Raw genomic sequence first — 25,108 nt, forward strand, 5'->3', positions numbered from 1 at the left:
CAAACCTTTCTGGACTTAATATTATCAAGTTGGAAATAAATTGGGATTTTATCTAATCTAACTTCAATGTAAGGATAAATTGAAGTTTTGAAAGATTGTAATAAAAGCTGCATAAATGTAACTGTCTAACATTTTTACTAGGATGAAATCTCAAAGGATATCTGTCATGGCTGGGAATATTGAAATATTGACTATATATTTATCAAATGAATGTATGATTAGACTTTGGCAGGATGGGAAATGATCATTTGTGCTTAAAAAATTCATTTCACATCACAGGCATTTTTTGTTTCTATTCCAGACATCATTAGAATTTATTTTCAACCTACTGTGAATTGACAGGAAGATAGATTGGAAAAATGTTGGTTAAAGATATTAGTCAGGGCAAGAAGGTAATTTATTTAAATATGGTTGTCCTGTTCTTTGCTACAGAGAACACAGAGCTATAGTAATGTAGCAAAATACGTATAACTGAGAGTTGTCATAGCTAAATTGCTGGAAGCAGAGCACTGCACAGGAGAGAAGCTCAGTTAGATCACTACATTCCTGTCCCCAGTACTTTTTATTTGTTATACAATCCAGTAGATCTCACTGCAAGAAAGTTCACCTGGTGTTTATGTACCAGTGTGATGTTCTAAAAAGTATATTGCATCCATGTTTGTCTCACAGCTCTAGCGTAAAACCAACAAGGATTTTTCTGCCAATTTCTACGACAAGAGCAAGTATTTCTCTAGTAGTAAGTTTTTTAAAAGCACAGAGATTTATTTAAAAATATGCTGTTAGGTAGAAGTAAGATCTGGAGTCCCAGATTTCAGGCCTTTGGTGAGCCCTCTATGCTTTCCTGCAGTGGTCTTTCCGCTGAGGACTCCCTGGGCAGAAAAGATTGTTCAGCAAGTTTAGGGCTGGTATAGCCTCTGCTGAACAAATCAATATTTTTTTTTTTTTTTACTGATTAGAGGGAGATGAACCTAGCTGCCAGAATGAGTCCTTCAGAACTGCTGCCATGTGGCATTAACGAAAACTTCTTTAACTTATTCACTGAGGTCATATAGTTCAACAGGTTGTAGGATCAGAGGTGGCACTGGAAGGTGACTTAAAATACACTTGTGTTTTCAGTACCACTTAAGAAGATCAAAGTCACAGTAGTGATTTTTTTCACTGTTCTTACATTGAGGTTTCTGTAGAACCCAAGTTTGGTAATGAGTTAAACAATTAATATGGTCAGAATTTTTTTTTATAAACCCCTGACTTTATCTTTTACTATGTTTCTAAGAAAACAGTATTTTTCTAGTAAAGCTCTTCATATACTTCTGCTAGTGGAGTAACTTGGAAAAGTGAGGTCAACTCACAATGGAGCAGGGAATTTTGTGGCTTTTATTTTCTGTATTTCTTTGGTGTACTAGTTGCATTCGGAAAATGACTAAGTTTAATGGTTTAATTATGCAAAAAGAAATGGTTTTCATAACTCCTCCCACTGAGCATTCTCTCTCTCATACAAGATACGGATCAGAGGAGCTGGTAAGTACTGTGACTTAGTCTTCAAGATTATATGTATCATTTAATTGAGATTAATTAGGCAGAAGTATTCAGTTAACGCTGAAATAAGCCTCTGACTATTCTGTACAATGGTTTAAATTTCTTCTTTCTAAGAGACACAGCTATAACCTTATGCCAAGGAGTATATGGATTTGGTAGGAGCCCACAGCTATCGCTGTGGTAGGGCACCATTATTTAAGTTGAACAACATATGAATGATCAGAAATAACAAGGATAGCAAAAAGGTGCTGGTTTTAGTCTGTGATAATAATGTAAAATTACATGAAGCCCAACTTTATGCAGTTATTTTATACAGAAGCAATAAGGTCCATGGATGTTGAAGTGATCAGCATCATCCCTTTACTCATTCAGGACAGAATTTAGATTTTAATGAATGAATTAAGTACATTCCTGCCACATTTGGGGACTTAACATACATCTTCTTCAAGTGTTCAGCAATTGTAATTCATGTACCCGTATAATTCAGTGTTGTATTACATCTCTCTTTTATTGAAAAAGCTTTCAAAGTCATTATAAGATATCTTCACCTCAATGATAAATCTTTTCTGTAATTTTGAAAATTGGATGACTATGTAATGGACAGCTGCTAATATGTACCTTGGAACATTTCATTTTATTAATGATTCTTGATGTCTTGTTTTCTCACTATTTGGATTTAGCTCCTCTTTCACTCAGGTATATTGGTGTCCCTAAGCCTTTCTGGGCCACAGCTGGAGAAAGTGGTGATTGACAGGACCCTGGTGGGGAAGCTCATCTCCGACACCATCAGTGATGGTAATTACACCCACGTGCAAATCAATTGCCTACATTAACAATAGAGTAGAGAAACAGTATGTCAACAGGTAGACTAATTATTGCCACTGGGGACTTGCAAACACAACAAGTAATTGCATGTAATGCCATAGTTACAACCCTCAGGACTAAGAACACTTTAAGAATAATATTTAACATCAAAGTTTTTAGGCTTGTCAAATACTGAATGGGTTCTAAAATTCAGTTTCTTACACATTTTAATCTCTGTGAACATGCCACTTGAACTTGTCATGTTTATTTCATAAGTGGGAAAATGTGACAGGACCAAACATTAGCCAACTGATTAATTACATGGGATAGTTATTATTAAAATATTTACTTATTAGAAAAGGCTGGATAACATGAATTATGTGGAGGTGTTCTGATTTAATTTCTAGATTTCCAGAATCTCACTACTGTTATTAACTACTGACTGCTAAAAATAAAGTTTTAGTTTAATGCAGAAGAAAACTTACAAAAGTGTAGCTGTTTTCAACAGCTTTATAATACAACTGTAACTTTTTAAATATGTCTCTATAGAGCTCCACTGAGAACTCAACCAGGTATCTTGGCATCTGCATTGCCATGAATATGGAATTTCAGTGTGAGCCAAATTACATGCGCATTATCTTCCAAACTCTTAAAAAGTGCACCCAGATTACATCCCTTTACTAAGAATATATGCTAGATTTAGCTTTGATCTTTAATAATGATTTATTTTCTTCCATACCCAGGCATCTATTGAATATTGGCCCAGCTATTTAAGAAACTTGCAATACTGTGTCCCTCTGATCTTTTCTTATTAATTACTGTAGTTTAGTCTTGAAAAATAACATTAATATGACTATGTTGGTGGAATCTTTAGTATCTTTAGTATGAAAAAATTTAAACCTAAAGTTGTTTTTTATCAACAAATTATACAGAGACCATAGAACGCATTTGATGTCTTGATTCCATTTTTTCACTCTTCACCTAAATTTCTAGACTACTAATTCCATCTCAGATTTTTCTGCCCCTTGTTTCCAGAAGGAGAAAACTTTCAGGTGACAAAAATTAGCAAAGCATGGAAGCTAAGGTTATTCCCAAATTGAGGTTATTTGTAGAATTTTTTCAGAGTGCTCTGTCTTTTAAAAATATTAATAAATCATGAATATATAATTAGATTATATGTATCTTGGCTTAATGTCATAGAAATACAAATTATTTTTTTAAAAATACTGCTAAATAGAAAAGCTTACTACTAAAGCAATAATAAAGCAACAAATATGTTTTCCTACAGTTATACGACTCAAACTGCTATAAAATTATATAATGGTTTGTCCTATTTTCACCTATTCAAGAATTTCATAAACCTCCATGTTTGGTAATAGTCATGTCTAAAGTTGAAGTAGAACTGCTTCTGTTTCAGTAAAAGCAAAACCCCCAATAACTGTCACTGCAATACATTTTTTATTTCGTGAACAACAAAAGAAGATAACTTTTGTTACCTGTGCAAAGAGTGTTCAAAATATGAATTTTTATACTGAACTATGTATGTGAGAATCACAACATAAGGTTGTGCTAGAATAAATTAACTTCAATTTAATTTCACATCTTTCCAAATCTAGGTTGGAATTAGGGTTGTGATTATAAAGTTGGCCAGAAGAATTTCAATATTTCATACAAGAAGTCTGTATAAAAATAATAGTTCTTATTTTAACAACTGTGTATATGTGGAATGGATAAGGATTACAGTGTGCCAAAATTACATATGGAATGTTGTAATTCTAACTCAGAGTAGCATTCCTCTTAACATTTGGAATAAAGAGCAGACTGTTTGCACAAAATACAGAATTAAGATTTATAATCCTCCTGACTCTAATAATGTCCCCTTTTTATTATTTATAGGCAAAATTATATTTTCAGTATTTATAGGCAAAATTTTAAAATAAAGTTAATTAGAAATTATAGAAAAAAAATGCTTTTCTAAAAGAAAACAGTATTTCTCATTTTCTAAATTATTTTGTGGCACTGAGGTTTTGTGGGACTAGAATACAGATTATTAACTATACTGCCTGCCTTAGGATAATTTGACTCTGCAGCATATGGGTCCTCTCTGAATTGGGGTCAAACTATGCCCATAGTTGCCTTCATGTTGATCTAGTCTCCATTCCTGCCCAGGACAACCACAGGTACTGAAAATCAAGGGACTGCTAGTCTCATTCACACCTGCCCAGGGATCTTTGAATCCTGCTTGCTTTCCTTCAACCAAAACAAATTTCAGAAGCATCTGAGGTGTGTTGTAGGTCCTCTTAAATGTAAACTATGTCTGTGAGGATATAAAACTATTTTAAGTGTGTACATATTGAGGATAGCGTACTTGTTGGCTTTGAATTTGCATGTGTGCTTAAGATCTTGGTTATAGCTTCTAGCTCACAATGTCAGATAGTTTATCACCATTTCTTTTTTTTTTTTTTTTCAAAAGCTGGTGTTAATGTTACATTTCAAAGGCAATTATTTGGCTTTAAACTGTACCCTTTAGCATTTGCATACTAAATACTTCAGAGCTGTGCCAGTCCATGACTATTGGAAAATGCATACGAATGGTTGTAAATCAGACTAAAGCAAAGCAAAGCTGAGTAGCCAGTTTTCAATGCTTATTTGTAAGACTAAACTGTCAAGCTACTTCAGGATATGTAAAACACGTTTAAGAATCTAGGATATTAGTCACAAATGCTTTTTTTTTTTGCTTTTTTTTTTTTCCCCCTCCTCGGGATTGTTCTGCAGGGTTTTGTTTATTTGTTTTTAAATCCGGTTCCACTTTACATAGCGTTTTCCTTTTAGCAGAGATTTCTGAGTTTACTTTCTGAAAATAGCTTGCTAGCTTTACTTTAAACTGATTCTCATTAACAATTCTTCAGTGATCTGGTACTAGTTACCCTGATGACTGACTTCATTCTGAGACATCTTTTTAAATGTGGGTACTGCTTGAATAACTGGATATCACTTGGGAAAAATCCTAGATACTGTTGTCTAATTAATTTTCCTTGTCAAATTAGTTAATCACTTTTATATTGAACTATTTTGGTCTAGCACCCCTTTATGATAACAACAGGGATTCCACTGCACTTTTCCAGACTCCAAGGGAGTCTGTTCCATCTTGGTTGTCTGTATTGTTTGGGTACCCCCATGTGAATCTTTGAACAAATTCATAACCCCTCTAAAGCATAGTCCTGTTGGTAGCAGCTTCCTTGGTGTCTGCAGCAGCACCTGGAACCTTACAATGCCAAAATATCAGATATACCTGAAGTACTGCTTTGCATTTATCATCCTTAACACAAGCTATGCTGTTATTAGGTGTATTTCTGAAATACTGGTGGATGTTACCATAAGGAAAAAAAAAAAATCAAGGCTGAACTGAGATGAAAATTAATGTGGAAGGGCATAAAACATATATTTGAATGCAGTGGTAACTTGATATGAGATAATTTATTAAGGTTTGTGTAATGGAGTACTCCCTAGGCTTTATTTCTCATTTCCAGGAAGGTCCTGGCAGGGTGACACGTTGATGTCTTTTAGGAGATTACAGAGGCTTCAGTGTAATATTTGAGATGCTGCCTTGAAAAAATTGCATCTTACAATGTCTCAGTGGAGGGTTCAGTAATTTGTTTTGTTACTAGAAACAGGTATTACAGTGGTGACAATTTGTTTTTCAGCTGTTCTTACAGACAATTTCATCATCTTGTCATTTGAGGACCATAACCAACTCTGCTTTATTCAGTTTACAAAGAAGATGGATTCTCCCGATGTAAACAAAAGACTGGAAAAGCTCTCTTGTTTGGACTTTAAGGTATAGATGTCATGGTGACAGTAAATACTGCAGTAACTTTACACTTAAATCACTGGTACTTGCTGATATTGTATAGCAGTATAAGATGCAAATCTTTATATAACTGACCAGAATAGCTCAAATTCTAAAAATGGCAGTTACTGAAAAGTAAAAAAAAAATTACAAGGCATTCTGAATTAATGAGTTAAAATACTGTGCCAAGAGGGATCCAATTTTCTACTGTATTTAGGTTAAGGGCTCAGACACACAGTTGAGTTACCCCTGCTTAACAGATTACCTTGTGTCAGTTGAGCATCAGTAACTGACCCTTTGCACATTCTCAGCATCTAACAGGCATGAAGCAAAATCTGTAATGGTAAACCTCAGTGTAAAAGATTTAAGCTAATGTGTTTTACCTCTTGTTTGCTGTGGGCTAAAACCGCACACATGGTCAATTACTATGGCTCAGCTGATACACATGAACTCATGAAGCTATGATAATTCAGTCATCTGTCTGGGCTCCAAGACTGTTGTAATTCTTTGCAGAAATCTTAATTTTCCCTCTAGTTACAGTAATGGTATTGTTGGGAGAGTTGGTTTACAATTAAGCCACTGAGCCAGGACTCAGGATATAGAATCTGAGTTTCCCACCACTGACAAACTATGTATGTGACCTTAGGCAAGTGACTTTTGGTGCCTCTGTGTCTCAATTCATTACTTACACAGTGAAGATTAAAATACTACTTTTTTACAGCCCTTCTGTACCACAGCAGTAGTTGAAAGGTATTCTAGAGATAGCTGAGCTGTCTTTAAACTAGCTGGTTTGAATGTCAGTAGAAACCATCTTATCTCAAGCTGAATGACACTGTATCTTGGATGGATTGGGCTGCGTAGACGTAACTTATTTCAACCATAAGCTTTTTGGCATCAGGGCAGTTGCTGACCTTAGGTGGAAGTGCTTGGTGCTACAACAGTATGAAAAAATAATCAGCCAAAGGCAATTAACTTTGAACAGGCAGAGTAGGAAAGGGGCTGCATCCAATTCACTGCAAGAACGAAGAAGAGACAAGCCTTTGCCCAAGAAAGGTAGAAAGATGTAGCGAGTAAAAGAGAGAGTTTGTGTTTATTTCAGACTGGATAAATGTTAAGGAAAACAGTCTTGTGCTATCAAATATTTTCCCCTTGACAACCCCTCAGTAATTTACTTCCTCACATAAGGGAGTTTGCATCTGCAAGGCAAGCTTTTTAAGGATGTGTTTAATTTAAGTTTTGCCATAATACGTTTTAACTTGCTTGGTAGAAATACTTTCTGCTAGGATGAATATCTAATACATTTTCCAGGCTGTTTCAGTTCAGGGCCTCTTTTCAGCAATGACTTGTGTTTGCGAGATTGATCCAGCCTCTATAACGTGGATTTGAGACAGTTCACTGTTCACCAGGAACTGAGCTGATACGTAGTTTACTTTAAAATTATGTGTGCTTGTGCCTGGCCTATGGTGTTTGTTAAGATTGTGCTTTAGAAGCAAGTGTGGTGTGTGGTGTTTTATTTTTTTTAATAGTGCTAAACTTTAATGAAGAAGCTAAAGACTGCCTTCATCATTTAATTGTAAAGGCCATAGCTTCTTAATTTATGTTTAGAAAATATATTTTCATTCTGAGTATTGCTGGGCACATTTTGGATCTAATGGTTATGGCATTTTTTTTCTTGGGAAAGAAGGAAAACCTAATCCATAAAAAACTCTCTATGCCCTAGGAAACCAGAAATATCTGCCGCACTCCTTAATAGGGTTGTTATGTTCAGTTCTTTGCTGACACAGCTGAGCTTCTAGAAAGGCCTCCATGTTCAATGTTAACTTTTCTTTCTCTTGAAATCAGTGGGAATCACTATGGATTATTTCTTTGCCAGCCAAAAAAAGGCATTTGCATTTTTTAATTGAATGTTCTTTTGTGTGAGGCTTGCTAGTAAGGCAGCTAAATATAATTTTTATTATCTTCAAAATTGCACCAGTGTGAGCCAGCAGAAAGTATTATTCACTAGTGCAATAATATTATGTCAGCTCTCTGCATTGAATTAGAGCTCTTCATGGCTGATTTTGGTCAAACTTTCAAAAGCTAAAAGATCACAGGCACAGTCAACACCAGTGTTGCTATCAGTAGTAACAAAAGAAACAAAAGATGATCCTCGATTGCAAATGTGCAAACTTGTAACACGCTTTAGAAAAAAACCCAGTTCCTTAGTGTTGACTTTTTTTTTTTCAAGATGAACTGAATTAAAATGTAGCATGCGCTGGTATAGAACTACCACAGGATTAAAATATGGAGCTAAGATTAAGGAAATTTGAGTGTAGCCTTAATTGCTGCCTTTGACTTTTGGTGTAGCCTTGAGAAATGTATGTAGTATTTGGGTTTAAGTTCCCATTTCTAAAATAAGGAAAATACTTGCTTACAATCGTATGTAATGATATAATTAAATGTCATATTCATGTAATTTCTTTGGTACCTGGACAGAAGCAACTTCACATTGTTCAGTGTCCAGCCTTGTGGTGTGCAGAATTGGCAGGGAAGACTAGGCAGTACTGGACTGCCAGAGTGCTATTAATAATAACAAGTCAACCATACTTTCCTCCTTGCAGTTTGATATTTATCCAAGAGTTGGGGTTTTTTTACAGAATACATACATAAAAGGAAGAATTACTTTCTCTATCCTCTTCCTTTCTGAATGATACCACCTTGGATTTTATTTACAGTTTGAAAAAATAAAGGAAGACTTATTGTATGAATCACTACAGCCTTGAAGACCAGCAAAATAAAAAAACAACTATTATTATTTGCCTTTTCTCAGTGGCATTAGTCCATGTTTGAGACTGCTGTGTCTAATGCAAGACATAAACGGTTACAAAATATTTGTGGCTATTAATTACATGCAAAATTGTTATGAACAGTTAACGCTGTAATACAGGACCGATTAACATCTGTGAAAGTATTTGTGTTTTTCTATCTTAATAAAGGTCACCAATTTAACTATTTATACATAGTTTTAATTCAAGTAGCAGCCACCTGTTAACTTTTATGTATGTTTTATTTTTACATTTCTAAGTATTTTGGCAAGTGAAACACAGGATATTCTGAAAATATTGACCTTTTGCAAGTTTTTCCCATCTGTGGTTTTTTAATCCATTTCAATTTACTGAAGGAGGAGACAGTACAAGGAGTTAAATGTTTACCATGAGAGAACAACATTGGTAATTACTTTGATTTCAGTTCCTTTTGATGTGTATTCAGGGGATGAAGAGGTCAATAATATTATGACCATGCAAATAGAAAAACGTTCTTTTTGACCATATAAAAACCAGCAAAGGATTATTAAAGCATTAACCTTGATTTTAATGGCCTTGGTTGAGTGGTGAGATCACAATTTGGATGAGCCTGATTATTTACTAAATACAATACATAAATGCAACGGGTTCTTAACACCCATTGCACTCTGGCATTATCGCATTACTGCCATCCTTTGTTGCCTTGCAGACAGGAATATGAAAGCAATCTGTCATGTAGTGAGACTGGCTCCAGAAGCATTTCTCTGATAAGAAGACCCCCTGCCCTTTGCTAGTGTCTGGTCCAGTAGGCTTAGCCATGCGCTTAATCCCCAGAAAGTGGTTCGATTATTGCTGACCAGCAATGGCAAGATAGTTTTTTTTCCCCTAGCTATCAACCTTCCATTAATTCCTTAAGCAGAAATGCGGTGCAATCTATATTTCCTTGGCATGTGTCACCCAGATGGTGCACTGCTCATGTTTTCAAATAACCATGCTCCAAAATAACAGAGTTTGAATAATAAATTCCACAAATCCTTCCTGAGAAAGAGGCACAAATCTCAAGAGCTGCATAAACTTTACGCATGATGCTGTAGCTCATCCACATTATGCAGAAAAGTATATATTCCCTTGCAAAGCGGATGTTTGTATCTGGGTTCCTTAATTTAGGGAGGAAAGAGAAAGATATGTTTGGTAAAACACTGTAGAATATATTTAATATTTTATTGTGTCTTAAACAGTAGCTGTAGCTCCCTGGTCAGCTTTGCAAAACTTGTCATTTGATGTGGCTAAGCTTAAATCCTATGTGTAGGTCGATGCTGTCAAGCAACCATGACTGTACATTTTGGTATTGATTGGAGTCATTGCAGTAAATTCCTTCTTAACTCACATTCCTTTCCTTCCCAATCCCCTCCCCATAGATAAAAGTGTGAGCATGTCTTTTTCTGACTGAGGAGATATATTTTACATTTACAGGCAGCCTATATGAAGAAATATGTACACAGCCTTCTGTGTATATGTACATTCTCTTTCACACAACCAAAGTAAATGCTCCCAATTGCTCCTACTATGCTATTTTTATCACCTCAAATATTTCCTTCATTTTTTCTTCCATCAGATTTCTTATATTGATATAATTGGACCAGAAAGTAGAAGGATGAAACGTCACCTGGCAATAAACTCTATGGAAGATATGATCATTTGCTGGTGGTCAGCAACTAGTGACGGAGCATGGCCTTGGTCTCCTATTTCCTGTGAGAGGGACAGAGCCAACCTATTGCTGTTAGGGTGTGCACATGGCAAACTGGAGGTAACGTGGTGAACTCTCTTGTTACATGATTTTTTCAGATTTGCTAAAGAAATAACTATTCAACTTAAATGCTTATTCAGGTAGATATAAAGAGCAGATATGATGAAAATATAAGAAAGGAGGATCAACCATTCTAATCTTAAAAACAAAGGGTCATTATTTAATGAAAAAAAGCACCTTATATAGTATGTTTACTGTTTTCACACCAAAACTGGCAATCTGAGAAGTGTAGCAAGGAAGTTAGGTCTCTATAATGGAATAGCTTTGAAGCTGCTAACACCAAAAATAAAAGTGTCAAAAGTACCACTAGAAAACTAGTCTGAATTCGAAACTGTAGCTGTTGCATGCTTGTCTAATGCAATTATGTTATGTTGTCTGCAGTTTTAACTGATAGGCATTTTACATCTATTTTAAGTGTTTTATTATAAAATATTAGCTACACCCAGATGCTGCTTAAATTGTTGCTATGAGTATTGATGAAATCAGGAACCAATTTTTTTCTTAAAGAAAAAGTCAAAATTCCTCATTTACAGGTGGGAATGTAAGCTACAAGTTAGAACAAGGCTACAAGCTGACCCTCCTCCTGACACTTGCTTAGCTTACACTTTAGGCAGATGTTTCCAGTTCATCTATTTCATTTTTATTTAATCTATTTATAAGAATATTTGAATCCAGTTTCTTAGGTAAACACTTCAAAATTAAGCTCTGAGGCCATACTCTGAAAAGAACTGTAGCCTGAATTTAAAATGTGAAAGCTTTTTCTGGACTAGCATCTTGTATAGATGCTCCTGTATTTTGAGTTTTATTTTCAGTTTAGTTTAAGGCACTACTAATATGAACTAAAAAGGCACTGACTGTGGGAGCAAAGCACAAACTTGAGGATCAGCTCAGGAATAGCTGTTCTGGAGTAGCTGTTACAGGCTATTTCCCTGTAGGGAAAAAATGTAAGGAATACTTTAGAATAAGCTGCTCTTATAAACAGCATCCTGTTCTCTTTAATTAGGGAAGATGTAAATGTTTTAATGTCTTGGGATTATTACTTTGATAACTAATATTAATGCCAGTGATGTTTTTTTCCCCTTGGGATTTTCTAAATATTGAAAGCAAAAGAGAAAAGTTCACTGAGACAGCTTTTCTTTCTTATTTCAGTCATTAGTCACTGTAGAATTTAAGTTTAAATTACCTCCAGTTCTGCCTTCTTTACTTCTTTTCAATTGACCTCTCTCCACTAGCGGTCATCTTTGACTCATCTCTCTCCTCTGCCTGAGATACACCTGCAGTTCTCAATTCCCCCTGCAGCTATGCCCAATCACATATAAAAATTACTCTGGTAGCTAAAATGTGTGTCTGTTCTTTGTAAGCTTTTTCAGTCTAGTCCCTGTGCCAGTTTGATATTATGAAACTTCATCTTACTACATTTCAGATCTTATTTCTTACCATGACTTCTGTATGTCCAGGTTCTGACAGTGACATTCCCATGCCTTTTGTTTCCTTCCCACGTCTTCCAGAAAGCTCTCTAATGCCAACATAGCAGCTTGCAGTCTCTATTTTCTGAGATGTTTTTTAGAGACTTATTTCTTCTAAGAAATACACAGAAACCACCCTGTCAGTTTAACGTTTTCTCCGTTTTGTTTTATATATTGTAGAGAGATTTCCAAATTGCAGCATTGCTCTGCATTTTTCAGAACACCTTGTTTTATCCTTTTCTGGTTTAGACTCTGAATTGCTCAGGGCTGAGGCTGTCTAGTATAGTCCCAAACATGTCACTGGTGCTTAACACAATAATGATAATAAGCATTCACTGAGCCTTTAGGCCTAAACTCATAATCCTTTTAATTCAGCCCATATTGTAATATATGTATAAGAAAATTATTTTTAAAAGCAGAACTGCCAAATTTAACTGTTCATTTGCTTTTCCTTTTCTAATCCTTTGCCTGTACTTGTCAATAAAATACCAAACAATATGCCAAGGCTGTAGAACACTTAGTCATATATAAATAACAAACTGTCTTGCTGGTTGTCAATTAGTCTGTTCCATGTACTTATCTCTGGGATGCTCAGTGGGCTGCTGTGTAAGGCTCAAGACACTCTGCCTATATGCTTCCCCTGTGTATCCATGATGTGTAATCTATGGTATTGTTTTGTTTTAGTTTTTTCTTGTCTTTTCTAGTGCTCCTTATGGGCAGTAGTTAAATCCCTGTGCATAGATGGGGGTTGTCATAACCCAGCAGCTCTAGAAGTAGCATCAACCCCCAATCTGCAGTTCACTGAGGTACATTTTTCCCTGCAGAGTCTTGGAGGGGAACTTTTAACTTCACGCCTTTAACTTCTGAGGGTCATTTGATAGCTTAAACATGAGAAAAAACGTAGTGTTTCTAGACAACTTCTAAAAAGTTACTCTCTAGATCAGATGCCACAAAACTACTGTGTACACATGCTAATTTGCCTCTCTTCGCCTCTACTCTCTTACCTTTTGTAGTGTTTCTCAGGTATAGACCTGGAACAAAAACATGGCATGCCATTGTTATGCAGGAATGTAAATCCATATTTATCATGTTTGACCAATAATATGAAATTTATCCCAGTAAATATATATTGTCAACAGAAGAAGAATGAGAAGCATGAACTGATTCAGTTTGGAGCATTTATCAAAAAGTAGTAAAATAATACCACCAACATTTTACATGAAAACAGTAGTATCGCTTGGATAAAACAGCATTATTATCTAGAATTAAGAGAAGAGCAGGAATTGGTGAATGTCTAGCCCATAAAGAGCTGTTTGGCATATTGGGGTTATGAAAAAGTAAATGAAGCCTGAGGAAATGAATGTGTGCTACCCACAGCCGTTTTACTGCACCTTGGTGCTGACCTACAAACACCACAAAAAGATCTGCCAGCTACTGCCACTTGTATTGTTGTGGCAGAGCAAAGGGCACTTAAGTGATACTCCTTCCTCCCTGGAAGAATTTTCTGAGTGATATTTGCTGCCCACCAGAAGAGTGCTTATTAGGTTGAGGACAGGAATAGCTCTGGGACAAGGCAATTCAACCCCTCATGATGATAATGTCCTGTAACTCCATGTTCTGTATTGGGATGATTCACATTGCACAATACAGTTTTTGGGATATTGGATACTTAAGCAGCTTTTCAACTTAATGGAGGAAATATATTTTCCATTTTAAATACGCTATCAATTAGATTTGAATTGGGCAGTGTGGCTTTATGTTTTAACATTTGCTACTATTAAGGCTAAAGTTAGACATCCCTCTAAAACAGAAGGAACTTTTCCCTTGCAAATCTTGACTTGTTTTAGTCCTTTCATTTTTTCCCTGAGATCAGTGTTTACTATGCTGAATGCTTTAAGATTTGATGAGGAATTGTCCCCTGAAGAAATAAAAGTCCTTTTCTCTTTAACATATGACTTTGCTTTGGTGTGTGGTCTACATTTATATACATGCATACACATTACTGCAGGAGTATTTGTCTATTGAACCTTTGTCTGCTTTCTTGTGCACACTGGTTTCCTCCAGTAAACTCATTTGGTTTTCCCATTTATTTATTTATTTATTTGGGGGTTGTTTGTTTCTTCTTTGTTAAAGTACCAGTGATCAAACATTTTATTTAAATTGTCTCCCTGTGGAGATGATACTTGTATTTTGATTTCAAAACCAGAAGAGGAATCTTTCAGAAATCATTGAAACAATTTGTTATAAATCAATAGAGTCTGATGTGAAATCATCCTTGGATTATATGCTTTGAGAGAAAGTCATGTTAAAATCAACATGAACGTTATTCTGCAAACATAAATTAACAGGAGGTGATTATGCCAGGGCTCAGTTACTGTAATACTTTGCATCTGTCTTTCCCATGTTTATTTTCACTCCATTTAGTGCTAGTGTGAATCACTGAAATTATACTTCAGTCTCATGAAAAAAATAATTTGCCTGAAAGAGAATGTTATTTTTCTTTTTCCCAAGAGTTAATATTTAATAGTTATTGCTTCCACATTGTGCATCAAAGTTGTGAAATAAACATAGCAGATCTTTTATGAGTGAGCTATCCTACAATTACTGTAGCACTCAGAAAAACATCTACTGTGTGTGTCTGAATAGCTGAAATACTTCTCACACTCATATAGCAAAAAATGTAAAATCCTTGATGTCACGTTGGGTTTAAAGTTCAATGAATAATATGGGATAGAGATGGTTATGATAAATTTTGAAAGAAAATAAGAATAAAATTTGGCTATATGTCACATGGGACTATAAATACAATGCAGCCAAATAAGTAACCTAGAACAGGAGCCTTGCATTTAAACAAATGTTTTAAAATAGGGTTGTTTTTTTCTTCCATCTTCACAGTGCTGTATTTAAAACTATTTTACTCTAATGTGTACTACACTTCTCACTCTACACTTCTAATTAAAGTGTTTGTTGTTATTTGGAGCCTCACTGTGTGAAATTAAATAAGCATTTTTTTAACATCCATAAAATAAATCAAATATTTTTCTCATCTGAAAGACACAAAATTCAGTCACAGCAAGTTTATTTCTCTGTTTCTTTTGTTTCCTTTTTTTATCTGCCTGGTAAGCCAATTTTCTGCTTTAGAACTACTGGTTAAAACTTACTTGTTTTGATATGTGGACTTTATTCTTTCCCAGCGTTCTTGCAAAATACTTCAAACATAAAATGAAAGAAAGTATTTTAACTAACATAATTTAGGCCCCTTATTTACAAAGATTAACAGATTCCTTTACTTGGATTGTTACAATTTCTGCCTCTAGGATTTGAGAACTTGACATATATAGTATCCCTCATACTGCTGATTAGCTGATGCAGAGCACAGGCCAGTACTGCAAGGGGAAAACCATGTAAATGTGCAGTAGTGGTGCATGACTTCCACATTAATAAGGGAAATATGCATAAATTATCTGGACAATACTTAAATAAATTTGGTATATTTTTGTAGCTTACATGTCACGAAACTAAAAGGGATATCTTATTTTTTAAATTATTTATTTATTTTACAGAAGGTAATTGGTTTTTACTTCATGCAAAGTGCTTCCAAAAATCTTCCCTTGAAACCCAAGGCTAAATTAAATGCTTAGTCCAAGATTTATGGAAAGGTCTGAATGTTGAATGGATTATACACCCTGACATGTGACATTACAGATCTGTCTTTTTAGATCCGCTGCCCTGTCCCCTCCTCCACAAATCCTGTAGTTGTCCTACCCACTTCTGAGGGAACTCCTCCAACTTTTGCCTTCACTTTCTCCAAGCAAATGTTTTGTTAACTTAAAGACACATAGCAGTTTTAATGTTCCCCTTCGGGATTCCAGAGAACTGCTCACCAGGAAGGAATCCCAGCAGATTCCTTTAAATGGACTGCTAAAGCACTATGTGCACTGCATTTACTAGCATGTGGCTACTTACCAGACAGAAAAACAGTTGGCAGGTAATGAAGAACCATCTTCTTGGAAAAAAAAAGATGTTTTGATTGTTAGACTTCTTATCTTTCAAAAGCATTATCTTAGCCTTATTAACATATTTCTGTAGTCTGTATGTCTCTCTGCTTTAGTTTTCCAGTTAGTGGAGTGAAGAATTAATAATAAAAGTAATTTCTGAGAGAGAAACTCAAATCTTCCCTCTCAGATGAAAAAGAAAATCCATTTTTTTCCCCTTCAGAGTGCTAAATACCAACTACATTCAGCAAAACTGGAAACCAGAACAAAGAGGTCTCTCAGCTTGGTACTCTTCCTCCAAGAGGCACATGAGGCCACTGATGCATGAGAAACAGCTTATCTGTTCCAATCTAGGAAATGTTTCTCTTGTTTTCAGCCAGAATATGAACAGTAGTGTCTAGAAAAGTTTCCTTTAAGCGTAATTTGTTTAAACATTATGTCAAAACTTTTGAAGTGCAGCAGATAGTTTTCCTCTCCTCATAGGAACTTTTTCCTAGTTCAGAACTGTGTTATATACCAACAAGCCCTACTCTAGACTTCATTTCAAGGATTTGCTCTCAAAATTATGTGAAGCTAGGAAGCTTCTCTTCTCAAGGCTCATTAAATTAGCCTTCCATAATATAAGATTTTACTTTCTTTTAAATTCAAAGTAGTGAGCAACATTTTGTCCCACTTTTGCTCTAACAAGGCAGAACAAAATATTCATTTGATTTAGTTTGCTTGCTGACTCTCAAACAATCAGATGACAATATTTATTTTTCTGTGATTATTTCCATTGTTGTTTTCCAGCAGTTACTCCTATGGAGTTGTAAAATCCATGTTTCACATGTTTTCTTCTCCATTGTCTTAACCTTCAGGGCCAGTCTCCAGAATTTAATAGTGCTTTCAGTCTTTCAGGCTTGATTATTGTGTGGATCTTTGTGACTTTCTTGTAGCTTATGAAGAGATGTCCAGAAAGGAGCACTGGGTTTGGATCAAAACATGTAGATGAATAATACAGTGCATTGAAACCTGCCACAAGAAGACAGAAATCTGAGTCCCAGAGGGCCTCAAGGCTCATTTCACTGAAGTTATGGAAGCTTTGAAGACTTGCTTGGGCAAGATTTCTATTTCACGTATTTGAAAGGCAGTTACCTAGGTCTCTATACATACTCTTAGGGAAAACTGCAGAACAAACAATAACACTTTACCTTGTCTTTATTTGGGGTTAGAGAGCTCTGTGGTCACAGTAATCCTTTATCCACAATAACCTCTTTTACAGGTTTCCTTGCTCTGCAATTTAACACCCAAATAAGCTACACATTTCAGCAGTTCTAACATCTGCACGGTAGCCACTGCACATTTTATGGGCATAAATGACTAGTTGCGGAGGCTAAGTCATGGGTGAGGGAATGGTTGAGGTGAGAAAATGTTTTTCAGACTATGTAAGTAATTTAATGTTTTATTTCCTCTTTGGTGTATGTTTGCATTGATCACTACTCTCTTGAAATTGGTCTGCCTAGTTTTCACAGGTTGAATGCATTGGATGCATTAGATGCTTTTGCATTAAGTGGTTCTTTGCATGTCCCTAACTACGCATCTTAAAGTAGCCAAGATATTTGTATTAACTGGTGACTGGTTTGCAGCCACAGAATTGCAATAGTTCTTTTTTCTTTCTTTTGAATGAGAAACCCTTTTGCTGACAAAATAAGTAATCAGTCAGAACAAAACACCCTAGTCAGTCTGATCAACATCCCAAATAAATTTATAAATTCATCAGTTGCTTCTGAAGTAATGAGTGGTATGCCAAAAAGATCTTAATTTCTTATTCTCCTCCTTTGCAGGATGAATGGCTAAATTATGTGTTCAGCTGGTATTGAGATCTGTGAAAATCAAATTTAAACTGCTTTAACATTATGTGTGCATTTCTGTTTTCAACCTGAAATTTCCAGATTTCCTCCCTTGCCCTCTCTCTACCTTTTAATCACATTTGTTACCCCTTTCTGTGTAAATACTACTTGCATACCACCTGGACTGAAAAGAAGGGGCTTCCAAATTAGTGGCAGGTCAGCAGCTTTAGTTTATAGTGTGAAGAATGCTATGGGTATACCTGAGGGTGGGGTTTGGCTCAGTTTGACATTTTCCTTTCACTCTTTATTTCTGCCTGAACAAACACCAGCAAGTTTCTGTCTGACTTCCACTACTCTCATTCTTCTAGAGACATTCATTTTCTCTCTCTTTCAGAGAAACAGCCTTTCCTGAGCTCATTTGTACTTATTTACAGCTGGTATTTCTCCCACAGTTTCTGTGCTCAAGTCCTGTGCAACACCTCTCACTCAAATATATTTTAGGACATGAATCTTCATTGGTCTCCACTGTTGCCTTCATCACTTTTTGATACTTCCTGTGTTTCCACACTAAAAATTCCTGCTTTTTGCCAGCTGCTATCTTTGTATCATATTCTGCTGTTGTGTTTTTCTTCCAGTTCATTCAACTTTCAAGTACCCCTAAATGGTCTCCTTTTTCTGCTATTGAAAATTCATTTATTTGCTATATGGCACCGTAGAACATCTACCACCTACTCATCTGGCAATGTATAGTATACAGTGTTTAAACATGCCATTGTTTATACCATACAGTGTAATATTTTCTGTTACCATGGCCCAGAGCAAATAATCAAAAATCCTCTACCTGAGTAACCTATTCTAAATTTTTCCAGAAATTTTGGGATTTTGCCCCCACCCCACTTGTGAATAATTAGTTATTCTTTTATATCAGTCTGCTGCTCATTTCTCCTCTTAACAACACTGTTAGGACCATCCCCTCTTTTATTTTCTATTCTGCTAACCTATTATATACTCTGGACAAATATGGCTCAAATAGCTATATTGCAGGATTTTTTAATCAAACAAATTAACCTTTTAAAAGTTAAATTTTACAACTCCATTTCTAAAATGTGTATTTGTTTTAGCTTGCTGACCCATGAGAAAACATATTTGCAGCAGTCTTATTTTTTAAATCTTCACAGTAAGAACAAATTGTTACAAGTGACTACAAAATGATTTGGATTTTTCTTCAGGTTCTGAGTTACGTCCGTACAGAATGGGATCCACTCGATGCTACCTTCAGCACTAATCAGCCTTATCAGGTATACACGGTAGAGCACTCTATCTCTGCAGACAAAGAGCCCATGGCTGACAGCTGCGTCTACAAGTGTGTTAGGAACAAAATTCAGTGTGCAGCAGTCACCAGAATACCACTACGATCCAAGGCCATCAGCTGTTGCAGAGATGTTACAGAAGACAAACTCGTCCTGGGTTGTGAAGATTCGTCATTAATTCTGTATGAAGCCTACAACCAAGTGACTCTGTTAGCTCAAGCAGAACTGCTGCCTGCTTTAATAAGCTACCACCCTTCCGGAGCCATATTCATGGTTGGCAGCTCTCAAGGGGAGCTGCAACTTTTTGACACAGCACTGTCCCCAATTAAAATTCAGCTCTTAGCACAAGACTACTCACCTGAGGCAACTCTGCAATTCAGTAAACACTTTGACGTGCCTAGCAGCCTCATCCAGATCCAGTGGGCTGCTCCTCAGGTTGCATCTGCCAACACTGACGGCAGGGATATTCATGATCTTTTGTTGGTTAGATTTGACAAAGGACCCTTAGGAGTTCTTCACTTTAAACTTGGTAAGTTACTGAGCATGTCTATTGAACCTTGAGCTCTCAGGGAAACTTCTGTACCTCACAAGTTTTTTGTAACTTGAAACACCCTCATTTTATTATTATATGGGACCGCAGCCTTAAAACTACATAGTTCCAGTGATATCTGAAGATGTAAACCAAGGAGTTTATTATGATTCACAATTACTTGGTATTTTTTCATATAGGGTCTGACAGAATAGGACCCTGATCTGTTGTTGGATCAGGATTCCATTATGTTCCCTGCTACTCTTAACGAAGCGTAACAATTTCTCATACAGAAAATTCTTTTAATCTGTAGTATATAATTTTAGGAATTGTATTCATTCTGTAGTAATACCCCTAACAAGCTAAAATAAGCTATATGTAATAATAGAATAGTAATCCTATTTTCTTTCCTAAATTACTTTTTTGTGTGTATGATGCAACTGCCCTTCCCATTACAATGTATATTTGTCCCACTACTCTGTTCTTCCTGACTTCAGTACATGAATTTACACCATTTCTTTCCTTGAAGACTTTTCACACAAGAAGGAAGGTTTCATAGCCCTCAGAGAAGTTCGGTCTCTCAGTTAATTTGCCAGGAGTTGTTAATAAAAGAAGAAGAAATAATACTAATTTTGGAATTTATATAGCAATTCTTATTTTAGGTGTAAGGAAACCCTAAAACAGTAAAACCATAACTATCTCCATTTTACAAACAGGATAACAAGAAGCAGTAAAGGAAAGCTAAAAGGCTTTCAAAGAGTTATGCAACAAGCCAGTGGCTGAACTAAATAAAACCCTGCAGTTGCTCATCAGTGAGAACTGTATTCATTCCATTCAAGTCAGGCAAGTTACAGTGGTACAAACCCACTGTGAGAGCTAAAAAACCCAATCATGCTTAAATCTTCTGACTACCAAGCCAGTGTTTCAGCAGGGCAGACAGGCATGTCGAATATACTCATCGTGGAAAATTTTAGCATTTTGTCCATCGTCATTCCCAGGAAACAGGATTGCCTTTGTAGATATTTACAGAAATTTTTTTATGATTCTTTTGTATAAAGCTATTGAGATTAGGAAGAAGCATTTAAAAAAAAACCCAACAAACCAACTAGGTGACAGTAAGGTTTGAGAACTACTTTATTTCTTTACTTACTGAGACACGCATGTGCTATTGTGGTGGAAAATCCTGTCTAAAAGTACTGCAGACCTGAAAGGCTGAATTAAAAAAACTTAACTAAATATGCCACTGCAAAAAGGTAAATTAATATAATAGGATGTTAGCAAAAAAAAAATTGGATTGACTCAGAGTTGTATGGCTTTTAAAGAGCTGATCTAGATTATTACTGTTATCCAAAAGAACTAATAAAAAACTTCACAAATTATTAATTCTTTTGAGATAATTCAGCTGCATTATGTTAAATGACAGGTTTAATAGTTGCAGAGTACCCCAGAACACTAATTATAACAGCTATTTGATGGTTTTGTGCATGTTGGCCATTAAAAAAACCCCTCTAAATTACCTCTTACCTGTCAAGCAGAAGGCACTCTACCCACATCTACCTTGCTTTTCTTCAGTCCTCCCTTGTGGATTTTTCTCACAACAGCTTTCCAGAAAGCACAGCTTTCCCTTTGCTATCTTTAGCACATTTATGTTCTTACGAAGGCAAGCAGGCTCTCAGTGCAGGGATTTAGAGGCCTTTCCTGCTAATTGCCAGCTTGTAAACTTAATTGGACTGTCTCCCTGGGCACCATTCCTAAATCAATTAGGCAGTGAGTTGGCTGTCACCTCTTTCCCAAGCAGGTTGCCTGGAAGGGCACCACCCAGGAGAAGTCTAGCATCCAAATGGGAAGATGTTGACCTCTACAGCTGAAAGTTATCACATTTTAAAATTCATTCTCTATAATTACTGTAAAATCTCTTCTAGAAAGAAGGCAAAGCTCTCTTTGTCCCTCCCTCCCTCTTTGTAGTCCACTGTGCAAAATATGCTGTTTTCTATTGCATCTTGGTTTTCAGCTTTACCCCTCTCTACTCAGTTTGCCACACTACCAAGGTAATGGTGTGCTGAGCAGCCAGATCCGCTTCCCAACCTCAGCAGCTTTTAGGTCTCTGCTATTTAAGAATTAATGCAAATATAAATTATATGGAAAATCTAGGGGTCCATGACAGCATGGACAGCATGAGAGCAAAACCCAGACAGACATTCAGGACTGAAATCCATAAGTAACTCATGCCTTGGATTTTTTTCCCATAAAGGTCTGTTAAGAAACTATGTCAATGAGAATAGACAAATATGTTTTTAACTTCCAGCTGACATATTATGATTCTGTACAAGTTCTGTGGATTCTCCATCGTGCTGTCTAGCCAGATATATTCCAGGAAAAGTTTCATATTAAATTTACTCTCAAACATTAATGACAGATATTTTTGGTGTCTAATGCCAAAACAACTTTCAAAAGCACCGTGGCTTCTTGTCGATGATGTCAACCAAGATCTTGGATAATTCCAAACTTGGTGCTGGTGCCAGTGGTTCAGCACTGCTGGCCTCAAAAGTAATTTTAAATATTATATTTAATTAGCATGCAAATAAGTATTTTCATCTTCACTTAGTGATTAATGTGAAGATTGCCCAACTTATGTAATACTTTAAAAACACTAAACATTTAGGCAGAATAAAGTCTTCCATAACAATTAGATATTATCACACATACACAGGTTAAACATGGCTATTACTCAGTATTATGTCCATAGACTTTAATACATGCAAATGAAAGTGAAATACAGTAGAAAAACATGTATTTTCTTTAATGGCATTAAAAAACTAAAGTATTTCTCTGTTACAAAAAAAAACCAAAAGAGTGAGCTTTTTTTCCCCCAAAGTGTCAGATCTATATATGCAAGTTCTCAGCAGGTTACTTGTCCTGGACCTATACTCAGATATTTTCCTCTACTTTTTTTCCCTCAATTCTTATTTTAAATCACAAACAATATTGACAACTGCATTTATGAAAATTTTGCAAGGTATGTTTCCTATATATCTGGTCTACTTTTCTCTGTTATTAGATTTTTTTTCCCCCAGCTGTCCTATGGCTTTAATATCAGTATTGAAATTCAGGTTGTTCCCTTTCTCATCAGAATTTTTTCCTTAAAATTAGTTTTGACAACATCAGATTATAAATTGAGAAAATGAAAAAATAACATTATGTTTTACGAGTGGGGAATAGTGAATTCATTCTGGTCTCTCTCTAATACTTGGAGCTGTAGTAATAAAAATACTCTAGCACATTGACCCAAAGCAAGCAAAAATTGCTAAAATGCCATGTGTGATCTGTGTCACACGATCATATGGGTAGTCAGAGACAATAAATAACATTACTGTCTGCAGCTTTTCAGTCACCTTTTCTGTTCAGAAGCTGAGACTTACAAGTCAGGAAAATTTGAGGGTTTTTTAATTTCTGCTTTTCAGAGATAGAGTTCTGTAGATAAACCACATTCTTATGGAGTGGTTTTTTTTCCCTTATGGCAAGCATGTTCTTGGTTTCATGTGCAACTAATTCAAAGGTCCCTAAATGTTTATATCTTCCATGATACCCTCTCACAGAAGAAATACTTCACTTAGAGAATTTTGCCAAGCTAGAAGGAAGTTCTGGAGCAATTGCAGTATGGAGAGTATTTGAGTAACTGCTGCTTTGAAGTTTGAGTCGCTGTAAACTTGGATACACAAGTATGTTTCTGTAAGAGAAATGTTATTTTTTAGTACTGTCCAGCAGTATTTCCCCACAGGAAGGAGTTGCAAGGAACATGAATTTATTACTTCCAATACAATAATGATAAATGGGGCATAAGTTTTTTCTACCATGTTTAAAACAAACTTAATTACATGATGTTGTCATTAATACTATTGGCCACATTTGCCTAACCTCCATGTGTGAAGTTCACTGGTGGTTTTTCTCCACTGTCCAAAGCACTTAGTCTAAATACACCAAGATAGTAAGGAGCTATCTCACATAAAAATTTAATAGTGAAACCAATTAACTTAAACTTCATAATTTTAACCAATGGCAATTATTTTTAACTGTGCTGAAAAGTAGTCAGCTACAGGTTTGCATACTCATAACACTATCATTGGTTTTAATATTTCCTGTAAAAGGTGTGATCACAAGAGGACAGCTGGGCCTTGTGGAAATCATCCACCAGTATATTTGTTACGATCAGATACACGAGGCAATTAATGTCCTGAACACCATAAACTGGAACACGATGGGTTGTCAGTGTTACATATGCTTGAGTACCATTGTCAATCACCTTCTTAAACAAAAGCTTACACCAGAAAGAGAAGGTAAGGGACTGATTGTATTCTTAATGTACATTTGTGGTGTCTTTGTAATTCATGTGTGGATTATGACAGTATATTTCTCGACTTTATAAAGACAACAGTGAGAATCCAGGCAGTCAGCTAGATTATGGTACTCCATAACCAAGTGTCATATGTAGACAAGTAATTTCAATAAAATGGGGATCAATGTATTGATTGCATTTTAGTTCATTTGTATCAATAGTGATACTAAAATAATGCGTATTTTAATCTATGTATGGTATAGGCATGACTTAATATATGTAGCAGTATCTTACGTGTTCTGTAACTGTTATGACATGACATAAATTTAGCTTATGCTACAGGCTAATGTTAGTTAATATAGGACTGGAATTTTTGCTATATATTCATAGTGAGACAGCACCAACTTAAGGAGGGACATTTTCCTGCAATGGGGACAAGAGATTTTAGTATGGTTTTTAAGGTGCTTTTGAAGGGTCATTCTTTCATTACAGGATCCAGAGGCTTTGAATACACTATCCTCTGCTGCCTCCTTTAGGATTATAGCATTTGTCCTCACTGTAATCTTCTGACCCCCTGCAGTAGTAGCTGGGTTCCCTCACAAAAAATGATGAATTTTAGGTTCAACCTCGTCTCTGCTGAAGCCTGGTGTGATGCCTTCCTCTTGATTTGCTGTCTATCTTGAAACTCAATAGACTTCAAGATTTGAAGTGTCTTGCTTTAGTGAAGGTGTTATCCTCCAGTCTAGCAGGTAGTCAGCTGGGGACCAGGCATCTTTTGTGGCAAGAAAGAATACTTAGGATTCTGGTGTGTTTGATGATAGAAAAACTCCAAGGTGTCCTATGTTGCTGCAAAGCCATCAGCTATC

General features: G+C 35.8%; 1 protein-coding gene across 1 annotated transcript in view; it reads left to right on the forward strand.

The window, feature by feature from the left end:
- Window positions 1-25,108, forward strand: part of WDPCP (WD repeat containing planar cell polarity effector) — a 164,160-nt gene that overhangs the window by 70,310 nt on the left and 68,742 nt on the right. The window contains 5 exon segments of the mRNA XM_074927185.1: window positions 2,217-2,331; window positions 6,045-6,178; window positions 10,589-10,780; window positions 19,300-19,909; window positions 24,055-24,243. Coding sequence (XP_074783286.1) covers window positions 2,217-2,331; window positions 6,045-6,178; window positions 10,589-10,780; window positions 19,300-19,909; window positions 24,055-24,243 — 1,240 coding nt within the window.

This window comes from Athene noctua, chromosome 1 (assembly GCF_965140245.1).
Source record: "Athene noctua chromosome 1, bAthNoc1.hap1.1, whole genome shotgun sequence".
Lineage (NCBI taxonomy): Eukaryota > Metazoa > Chordata > Aves > Strigiformes > Strigidae > Athene > Athene noctua.